The 11265-nt window shown below is 38.6% G+C and overlaps 1 protein-coding gene across 11 annotated transcripts in view; it reads left to right on the top strand.

Moving 5' to 3' along the window:
- LOC135214486 (sodium channel protein para-like) overlaps positions 1 to 11265 on the top strand; it is a 344371-nt gene that overhangs the window by 247061 nt on the left and 86045 nt on the right. For all 11 annotated transcript variants that reach the window (XM_064248839.1, XM_064248840.1, XM_064248849.1 and 8 more), the window contains 2 exons: positions 7662 to 7722; positions 11089 to 11233. In XM_064248839.1, the coding sequence (XP_064104909.1) occupies positions 7662 to 7722; positions 11089 to 11233 (206 nt within the window). The remainder of the gene's footprint in view (positions 1 to 7661; positions 7723 to 11088; positions 11234 to 11265) is intronic.

An 11265-nucleotide genomic window follows, 5' to 3' on the forward strand; every position in this document is an offset into this window, starting at 1 on the left:
ATCGGTGTACTTTACATTTGTATGTTGAGCAGTGATTGGCTACATTACTTTCCGTTTATGGTCAAGCATTAATGAGATCATTGATTTTGTTGTTGTTTTTATTGCGTTCTTAACAGCTTGGTCGAATGTGCAATAGGTCGTTATTTCTGTCGTGTGTGTGTTTGTGTTTTTTTTCCTTCTTTTTTACGTTGGGTGTTGCAGGTGTGCTGAGGTGTAACTGTTTATTTCTGCGTGGTCTCCGTATACTTCTGATGGATAAAACGTTAGTATGTGTATGTGTGTGTGTGTGCGCGCTCGCTCGCGTGTGCGTACATAACAAGAAAGTTATAGGGAAATATAGGCTATGGAGCCTAATTTTATGGTGGCTTGGTCATGTAGGGAAATAGTCTTTTAGGCACGTCTCATGAGTAAGGGCAAGATGAGGTTTGCGAAAAGGAGGTTCAGTGGTCCACCCTCCAATGAATTAAATGATGGAGTATATCTAAAAGGGTCTGACGTGCTGCTGATGAAACCGTGTTGAAGATGCAGATATTTTCTTACCACGGAGCTCGGTCATTGGTCCAGCTGTGTAAGGAAGGCCGTTTTTCCCTGGTGCCACCGCCGTAGGGGGTTAGTGCCGTCAGTGCACCTCATTCGGCGCAATGTAGGCACTACTTAAGGTTCTTTGCAACGTCCGAAGCTTCGTCCCCTAGCTGCAACTACTTTTATTCCTTTTACTGTACGTCCGTTCGTATTCTCTTTTTTCCATCTTCCTGTCCACCCTCTCCTAACAATTGTTTCGTAGTGGAACTGCGAGGTTTTCTTCCTGTAACACCTTCCAAATCTGTTACTGTCAATTTCCGTTTCAGAGCTGAATGGTCTTAGTTGGCCCAGTGCTTGGCATAATGTTGAAAATCTATATAAATAAAATCAAATTCTCTGGTGCGACCTGATCTCTGACGAGATGGATGTCTAATAAGAAATGTACTACTAGTTGTCTCTCGGAATTTTCGTCCTCTTCTCTGTGCGGCAGAAGTGCTCCTCGTTTCCTCAGTTTGAGATCGGAATGGCGCACTTGCGTTGTGATTTCCAATTGCAGTCCGTATTCTCATTTATGTTCCTAATATTTGTATATTTTTAAACTTGAAAAGTTTGGTGGTACTCCTAAACCACAGCTCGTCAATAACGACCAATGACATCTGGGATTCTGTGTCATTTCTGGTAAGTAATTGTGAGTGTGTGTATATGTATGTATATATATATATATATATATATATATATATATATATATATATATATATATATATATATGCTAGTGGCGTTGTGCCAGCTGTTACCTTGTGTACCGTGCACGCGATATTTTTGGGTGATCATTTTAGTAAATAATTATGTGATATGTTTTTATGGCAAAGATGTATAATTTGGATTCGAACATAAGATAAGATACAACGACGTCATGTTAACTCCATTCTCTTCTTCTTTTTCGATCACAGAGTGGGAGGGAGGAGCGATGACCAGGTTGCCTGATTTGACCTAATTTTGTCCGTGTTCTAATGTACCATGTGTGGCGGATCGGTATACTGGATATTCGGTGTCTTTAATTTGTGAGGGGGCGTTGACCCCAATGTCTGGTATCCAGTGTGTTGTGTGAGGAGAATTGATCCTAATGGCGGATATTCCGCGTCTCCAGAGTACGAGAGGGAGTTGACCTTAATACCTGGCATCCAGTTGTTTGTGGTGGGAGTAGGAGTTAATCCTTTTAGCTATTAGTAACTTACCGTTGCCTTTCATCTTCAATAAGGGTAAACAATTATGTTGGAAAAGAGGACAGGCAAAATTTCACTGAAGAACAATAAATACAGTTGTGCCACGACACATTTTTCCGTTTCAATTCACATCGACCAGATTTGCAATCGATGACTCGGAACTATGATTTCCTTTTCTGTTGTGCCTTTTCGGAATTGAGTTTTGCTACGAAGTCCAATGGAGATAGAGCGAGGTGGTATGGAAGAAAAGGTGACGCTCACATTGACCTCAAGAGTAGAAAGAGACAAGACAGCCTCTCGCTCGCTGAGGTCACTATTTCTTCCCAGAGGTCATCATGCCCCGTCTCCCTCCACCAGCCAATATTATTTCAATAAACTTGGGTCAAGTTGTGCCTTGCCACTACTCCCCTTATTCAGTCCCACGTGACCTAAGACTGGTGAGAGATAGAATGGGTCATAGTCTCTATTTTCCATTTTAAGTTACTTTACATATATTACACTCTCTCTCTCTCTCTCTCTCTCTCTCTCTCTCTCTCTCTCTCTCTCTCTCTCTCTCTCTCTCTCTCTCTCTCTCTCTCTGTATTGATTGATTCATTGGCCCTATAGCTCTCTTTATCATCATTTTAATTCATTCCCTTTTTTTTTTCTTTTTTAATCCGGGGTCTCACACAAGCAACTACAGCGACAAACAGTTTTATTCTGTTATGATATTCACCCCTCTAATGGCTTTCGGACATCAATGTGGCCTTTAGTCATATCACCAGTGCCCCGAAGGTCTGTTTCAGATTACAGTAACGATTTTTGTGTTACGGAACAAGAATGTTGTTAGAGCCCTTAACGTAAATCCCTTTGATCAGGGTTTTAGGCCAATATGAAGGGTGTATTCCTCTTCATGTAATCAACCTCTCTCTCTCTCTCTCTCTCTTTCTCTCGTATGCAGTAGGGGTAACGACTTAAACTTTTACGATAGTTTTTGGTTTTTTTCCTCCGCCCTTGTTAGGTGGAGCAGGTATGCTGTAGTGTCCGAGTCCATTGCAATTACCAAGTTAGCCTCGATTGGTCACTTTTTTCCTTGTTTCTGCTCCTTTGACTCTGGTGTCATCAATTTGACTTGCCAATGTTAAAGAAAGAAAAAAAATATCTTGCGTGCCAGATTTCCTAAAAATATGTTATTCATATGTTTAAACAAGAAAAAAAATCATCCGAGAGAAATGTATTAAATCCAGATGGAACTTTGGAACACCAGTGTCTAAAGTTGCTGAATTTATTTTGATAATACAGAGCTTATTACAGTATTGTACTTTGCATCCAATAAGCCATTTTGAGGAAAACAAGTTGAAAGACCCAAGGAGAACTCAATCTACGTTTCTTTTTTTTTTATTATGGCCAAGACTTTATTCAGTATGTGTTTGTTGAAAGGAGTTCAGAAGTTCCTTCGGTTTATTGCTGTTGTGCAGCAACGCTGCAGTGACACATTTGAGGCTTTGAGACTTTTGTTTCTTTATGCTGTTGGGCCTCTTTCCCCGTGCAGGGTACTGCAGTCTGAGAAGTGGTGTCGGGGCCTTTCTTGCTTATCGTGGATGTCATGTGCTCCACATTTCGATGATTTATCTTGAGTAGAAGTCAGACTTGTTCTGGAGGAATTAGAATAACGCTAACATGAAACATTATATGTATGTAAGAATGTTAGCTGACACTCAGTCCAAAAAGGGACAATTGCAACTGAGGGTTATTGGTAACAGCAACCTGTGTAGTTAGCTGCCTCAGATCTCATCCATTGACGGAGGGTTTCCTCAATTATGTATATTGTTGGATTCAAGACTTGTAGTGAGAATCTTGTTCTGGAAGTGTGACAAACAGAGAAGACGTCTTGGAATAGATTGAAAGCGTCCCAAGTAGCTTGGCGTGGAATACGTGAAGGAATAGGACGCCAAATTCCAATGAGGAAAGAAGTTGAACCTGTATAGAAGAATCGCTTGTGTAGTATATGAGACTCAAAGCACTGAAATGGTTCCTATATGGAGATACGTGGATGTGGTTAAAAGGTGACCTTGGGGAGGAAGATAAGTTGGTGATTCTAGAGAGGAAGGGGAAAGAGATGGGGAACAATGAAAGGTTTGAGAGGAAGGGGGTGGCTGAATGGATGGAGTATAAAGGGTGATGGAAAGGAGGTCCTCCTCGATATCCAAGATGCATGAGAATGTTTGCGGTAGAAAGTCAGATTTCAGTGCTCTCCTGACAAGCTCTCTGTGCTGGAGTACGAAGCAGATGTTTGTGAGGAGGTTTACTGAATTCAACAAATGACTCATTATATATAATAATACACATATATGTATATGCTTGTGTATTTAAGAACTCGATCCTCCTTAGAAGCATCGTGGAAGATTGAGTAATGAACTTGAAGTTATTAGCCGAGAACTTAGGCGAGTTAGGTCGAGGCCTTTTCATCCTGAGCTCTCCAATGAAGCCTGATGGAGCAGATGAGAGGGAAGGCCTCTATCGCCTGAGAAGAGCAGCAGAATTGACGGGTCTAACTCAGATCTCGGTCGAGCCCTTTTGGCATCCGAGTAAGCAGACTGACTCCTCTGTTGTTGCTTTAGACGGAAAGACAGGAGTTCTGGGCAGGAAGATTGCAGCGTAGACCATGACTTACATGACAAGTTTCAGTAGAATGGCCTAGCTCTTTGACGCAACCACCAGAGGCTATGCAAAATAACAAGAGAGAGAGAGAGAGAGAGAGAAAATAACAAGAGGAGAGGAGAGAGGCGAGAGAGAGAAGAGAGAGAGAGAGAGAGCCACGCCGACAGAGTAACTTGACAGAAAATGGAGAGAGACTGACCGGTCGATATCTATAAAGAACACAGTACGAGAAGAAAATTGGTTGAAACACGAAAGCACATAATGACGAGGTATGACTCGAGTCTTTCGTTCAGAATCGTTCTATGGAGGTACATTCGCGAATGATTAACCTCATCCCTCGTATATCACTGGAGACGCCTTTTACATCATAGATAAATCTCCATTCATTTAACTTACGTCATTCATTCTTTGTTATAAGTCAAGGTTTTTATAGATATTTTTCTCCCTTTACTAACCGGACATAAATTAATACATCCCATTTACACCGGTAGTCCAGATAGGTTAGGATGTTAAAGGGAGACTTCAAAGTCTCAACGATTTTCATTACGTTGATGACTGACTGCTTCAATTTCGTTTCGGAAACTGAAGAAGAAACGAGTGCTTTAATATCTCGGAAGGATGCTCAAGATGTATAGTTACATTTAAACGCTCAAGACTTTAGTAACATTTCCGATGCTGCCACAACTGAGAAAAACTTGAACATCTATCTGTTCATAACATTCAGTCCATACTCAGTCGTCCCAGGGATGTTGATGCATCGTTTCTTCGGAGGGAGAATCCTTAATTCACTGGTGAAATTGGATTAGTGATGTAATGTAACTTAGGCGTGTGTGGTAACTTCACTGAGTTAGGTAACTTCTACTGGATGCCAGGGGTCACGGTTCTCTCGAAGATTTTTTTCTTTCTTTCTTTTTTTGACCAGCAGAAGATGACTGACCTTTATTTATGTCAGATATGAATGAATCAAGGTTATTTATGCCAGGCTTGTTAGTTTACATGTGTTTTACTTGTCTATTCTCTTGCGCATTTGAGTGACAAGCCAAAAAGATCACTGCAACTACCGATATAGTTTAGTTAGGGTAACCAAATTTAGGGGTTACTACCACAATGTATGTTTCAATGCAATGGAGAGGTTTACTGATGCAAACATGTATATGGAAACGTCATTTACTAAGCATGTGAATGTATGCGTTTTTTTTTTCGTATCACAACAATGAATTTGATTTCGCTAAGAAAGTAGTTATATTGTTTTTGGTCACAGGGATATATCTATTGTGATTCTGACCTCCTTTCAAAAACTTGATTTTGTTACTAAGTGCCTTGTTTTCTTTTACAGACCTAATTCGAGAAATCTTCATTTTTGACAGATGCCGAGTATGTAGCCTACTCTGGAGCCTCTCAACCGGTTTTGGAAAATAACATGTATCTCGTGTCACTTTTCAGCAGTTGTACAGGACAGCCATTGGTGACAGGAACAGCAGCAGCAGCAGAACAGCATCTGTTTGCAGAGAACTTTGTGCTTCGAGTGATGCGTTTCATCTTGTTTGTTTTCATTTTGATTGAGTTACCACTTCCCTCTTCCTCATTTGTGTTCTTTTCTTGAGTCCCGAAGAGCATTTTCTTGTGGAAATACAGATGAGGAAAGCCTGCGAGGAGCCCAAGTAGACCTTGAGTTGAAAGTAACAATGCTTATGATTATGTGTCTGTCTCACCTTATCTTATGGGAGCCATTATTACTTCTGGTGGTGTTCCACAGTTGTTGCATTTTCAGCCACAGAAAGAAGAGGAGGAGGAGCAGGAAGAACAAAGCAAGAAAAGGAGGAGGAGAAGAATTGGTGGAGGAGGAAGAGGAAGATGATGGAGAGAAAGAGAGAGAGAGAGTAAGAGAGAGACTGCGACGAAACTGAAGAAGAATTTTGTGACGTCATCAGAGGAATACTACTACTCAAAATAATTGGGTGGGGGAATCAGAGGGTTCTGAGAGATAGCCCCCCAAACCTCACAGGAAGATTGCCGACTACAAGCAAGTTCTCCTCCCATCCCCCCCCCCCCTCAACCCCCACCCCCCCTCCAACAGCATCTTGGGAGAGAGAGGGAGAAAGAAAGAATGTGTGTGAGAGAGAAAGAGGGAGAGGGGGCCCTCTTTCTCCTCTTCCTACCCCCCCTACTCATATCAGTAATGGTTCTTCACAAAATCTTTTTTCAAAACCAAGAAATCTTTGATTGTTTGCATGATTCTAGAGCTCAGTTTGATTATTAATATATATATATCTATTTAAAAGAACAATTTTGACGAAATACTATTTTTGTGACTTGCTACTGCTGAATTTTGTGGTCTTGCCACGAGCGACTCTTCGGATTTTCACTTAAAAAAAAAAAACTAAAAGGCATATTTCTCTCAATCTTTTGGTCTGTCTTAGTGATTTTTGTGTGTCTACTTCCCCCAGCCATAATCGCTTTCTCTCTCTCTCTCTCTCTCTCTCTCTCTCCTCTTCTCTCTCTCTCTCTCTCTCTCTCTTTAGCTTTCTCTTCGTTATCTCTCGTTTTCCACTTTCTGTCGAGGAGTTCTAGCAGCAAGTGGCCCCATTGTTGAAATTAGACTTAATCGAGCTGTTATAGAGTAGGGGTAGTAGATTATACGATGTCATAGATAGAAGGAAGCCGTAGTTAGGTAGATCTAGTAGTCCTTGGCATGACGTATATATCTATTAATATTATTGGACTGACTGCCTAGCCCTGGTTATACTAACCTCCTGATCTGCCTTTAAAAATCACTGGAAAAAATTTTTATGACAATTTTTTTTTTTTTTGTCTCTGCCTTGACCTGTTTTTTTCCTTTATAGAGGCGCTGTTATTTTTGATCGGTTAATCGAGTGTGTCCAAGAACTTACCCAGGTGCCCCCTAAAATTTTCCCCCATGAAGTTTTTTTCCCTTTTTTTGCAGGTATTGGATAGAATTCACGATTAACCAAACCAAACCAAAAAAACAAAAAACAAAAAACTCTCACTCGTCTGTTTGCCTGTGAAATTGGGGAGATGATGTGGCTTGTCTAAACTGTATATATATATACATATATAAAAACTACTAAATCTTTAAAAAAAAAAAAAATTACGTCGATCGAAATCGCAGAAGATATTTTTCGTGTTATTTTTCTTGCCTCCTGAATTTTTTGTGTCCTTTTTTGGTATCCTCCAGAAAACAATTTTTTGGCACATTCCTAAAAAGAGAGCAGCCTTCTGGGGTTGATTTTTGCTATTTTTTTTCGTTTTTTACAGCCAATTGGTTCAACGACGGTGATGGTGATTACCCCTTGTGCGGCAACAGTAGTGGTGCAGGGTAAGAATGAAATATGAATGTTTTTTTTTTAAAGAAAAAAATATCTGTTATTGAATTTTTTTCTCAAAAGAGCAAAAAAAACCTGTATTTTTTACACAATGTGGATCATTAATACCTGGAATTATTTTTTTTTTGTTACTTTTTTGTTACACATATTTTTTTTGCAATTGCTACAGTTGTATGATGTAAATTTTGATAGCACTGTAACCATGACCCCCCAATCACAGGTATTTTTTTTCGGTTTTGCTTTCCCATTTATAAACCCCTTTTGTTTCTCATCCCGAAATTCTAAAGAACTAAAGTTTATATCATATACATGATATATATATACTATATATATAATATACATATGAAATATATATATATGTATATATATATATACATATGTAGATATGTATGTATATCCATATATATATATGTGTGTATAGATTATGTATATAGATATATATATATATATATATTATATATATTATATATATATATATATATATATATAATATATATACATATATATGATCGCACTATAAACCTTTCTTTCACGCCTTATTAACCGTGTCGCTTATTTACTTAGTTGTGTGGTTTATTTCTTCCTACATTTTGTTGGATTTTTCGCTGTGCTTCTTATAGTAATAGGTTTTAGTACGTGTGATGTTTCATACTTGAGGACTGCTTCACCTTTCGTCATTTAAGCTCGTGCTGTTGGTGCTTCTGGGTAGTGTAAATGTTGCCTGAATCCTCAGCCTGCTGTTGTTATATTGTTTGTGGGTATCAAATCAGGGAGCAATTTTGCTCATTGCTCGTGACTGGTCAAGGGACAAAGAATGATTGCTTCATGCTCGTATTTGTCTTGTGTATAACAGTATCACCTCATTTGCTTGCATATTTCAAAGCACTGCGCAGTTTTCTTGTTATTTATAAACAGCAAAGGGGCTAAGAAATGTTGCTTCTTGCTTGCACTCATGTAGGGCATAATTATTATGTCAAACTACTTGTACTTGTCAGAGGCCAATGGAGGGTTGTTTCTTGTCTCCAGTTGTCAAAGTCAAAAGCAAGTCAAATACTTATTGCACATGTCAGATACCTGAGCGATGCTTCTTTATGCTTGCAGTAGTTGAAACACACAGCAGCAGTGTTGCTTTTTTGCTTTTGTCGTTTAAAGCACAAAGCAACATTGCCGATTATCTGCACTTGTTGAAGCACCGAGCGATGTTGCCTTGTTCTTCTATTTAACCTGATGACGTCACTCAATAAGTGAGGTCCTGCCTTATTCTGTACTACACTAGGAACTTCCACTTTTAAAGGAAGTGCCCAAGTTCTCTCCAAGTAAGATTCCATGCAAGTTACAGTCGCGCAACATAGTTCTTGACTTCATAGCTGTAGTGATCATCTTTTGTTAATCTCTTCACAGTGTCATTTTTCATTTTGATTTGCATCTTAAGTAACACTAACTCAGGAGTACAAACACCTGTTTTCACACTGAATACTATTATGTTACTTTTCCTATTGTAAGTTGATTGGCTGTTGGAGTTGCAATGTTCTCATTTTAACCTAATTTTTTTATCTTTCAGTTTAACACACTTAACGCTGTAGACGGTGCACAGAGCTGTTCAATTACAGAGTTGTCTCCGATTCGTTTGCTTTATTTATGCCCTTTCCTGAGGTTGATCACTTTTTTATTATTATTATTATTATATCTACTATTACTACCACTACAACTACTACTACTACTACTACTAATGCTACGAGAGAGATGCCTACCCCACCCCTCCTCCCCAATGTACCTCCCGTGAAAGACTTCAGGGAGTGATTGAAGTTAAACTGGCTGCATCATTTATTCGCTTGCTCTGTCCGGCTCACATGACGTCATTGCCAGTGATGACGTCACGCGTCCCCCAGCTCCTGTTGGGGGGTTGGTTCCTTTCCCTTTTCACAGTATGCTGTTTAAAGATGCGCTGAAATCGCTAACCTGCTTTTAAGTATGGATGTCACATGCTATTTCTGGTGTAATTTTTAAACTTTTCCTTTTTAGCCTATTGACATTTTGTTCCAATTATGATTATTCTGCTACACTATGTGTTCTGATGAAATCAACTGTTTGTTTGTTTTTTCAATTTTTCAATTGCCTTCCACAGTAAACATCAAGCAGATCTCAGCATGCTATCTGCACATTTAGACTGATAATAATATTCATTTAAAGAAAAAAATATTTAGCCTATTGAAATTGCAGGTTATACTTTGAATGAGTAGGTATATTCACATGACCATTAAGTATAAGTAGAAAGTATACATATATTTTGAATTACAAGTGTATTTTCAGTTTTTTATTTATTTTTAAGGTTTGTGAACACTGTTCCTTTCATACTTGCAAAACCTTTTTTAGTTTATTAGTGTTTGATGTCATATTTAACTTGCTTATATAAAATTAGGTACTTTGAGTGAAATGAATGTTTTACATTCATATATATATATTATATATATATAGATTATATATATATATATATATATATCTATATATATATATATATCAATGTAAATATATATGTGTGTGTGCCTGTATAAGGTATATATTTATGATGTCTTACATGATTCCCAACCTTAATGTACATGTGTATATATACCACAGTATTTAGGTATACCTTTCATTTGTAAATATTCCTTTTAAGCATACATGCTGATATAGACTATCATATTTATAAAATCATCACTCAATGTCACGTGTAAACACAGTACATAAATTCAAACACACACACACATATATATTGTGTGTGTGTGTGTGTGCGCGCGTGTGCGTGTGTGGAGAAAGTTCCCATGTTTTATAGATTTAAAATTTAATTTTAAAAAGTTCCTTTGTAGATTATATAATTTTCGAAATTTATTGTAATTGTAAAGGAATAGAGTTATTAATAATTCTATGTAAATGTTGATCAGAAGCTAATGCATTGACCATCGTAAGAACTCTGCATTCAAAAAATTTAACGTCAACATTCTACTTACTTCCACTTGCAGTTCCCATTCTAAGTGGTTTGGTATATTATATATTGTCCGTTTACAAAACGAACATATTTTAGTCCCACATTCAGTCCACTCAACACACACACACACACAGGTATTGACACAACATCATGACACTGCATACTTCCACGAGCCACATCCCGCATGACTAAAGTGCTTAGCATTCATAATAATATTTCCCCTCCACACCCGACACACTTCATTTGAAATGAGTGACATGACACGGCCCAACCCTCTCATACACCCAGCATATCACGACACGTCAACATCTGATATCCAACACGTCCAGTCATATCAGTGCTGCTATAAGAGGTTAACGTTGTCATGTTTTGTTTTTGTTGCGTGCCCCTGCAGGCCGTGCCCAGCTGGTTACATCTGCCTCCAGGGCTACGGCAGGAACCCGAACTACGGCTACACGAGCTTCGATAGCTTCGGCTGGGCGTTTTTGTCATCCTTTCGTCTCATGACCCAAGATTACTGGGAAAATTTATATCAACTGGTGAGATGATCCCAGAGGTTGGGTTGTTTCCC

Source organism: Macrobrachium nipponense, chromosome 45 (assembly GCF_015104395.2).
Source record: "Macrobrachium nipponense isolate FS-2020 chromosome 45, ASM1510439v2, whole genome shotgun sequence".
NCBI classification, from domain to species: Eukaryota; Metazoa; Arthropoda; class Malacostraca; order Decapoda; family Palaemonidae; genus Macrobrachium; species Macrobrachium nipponense.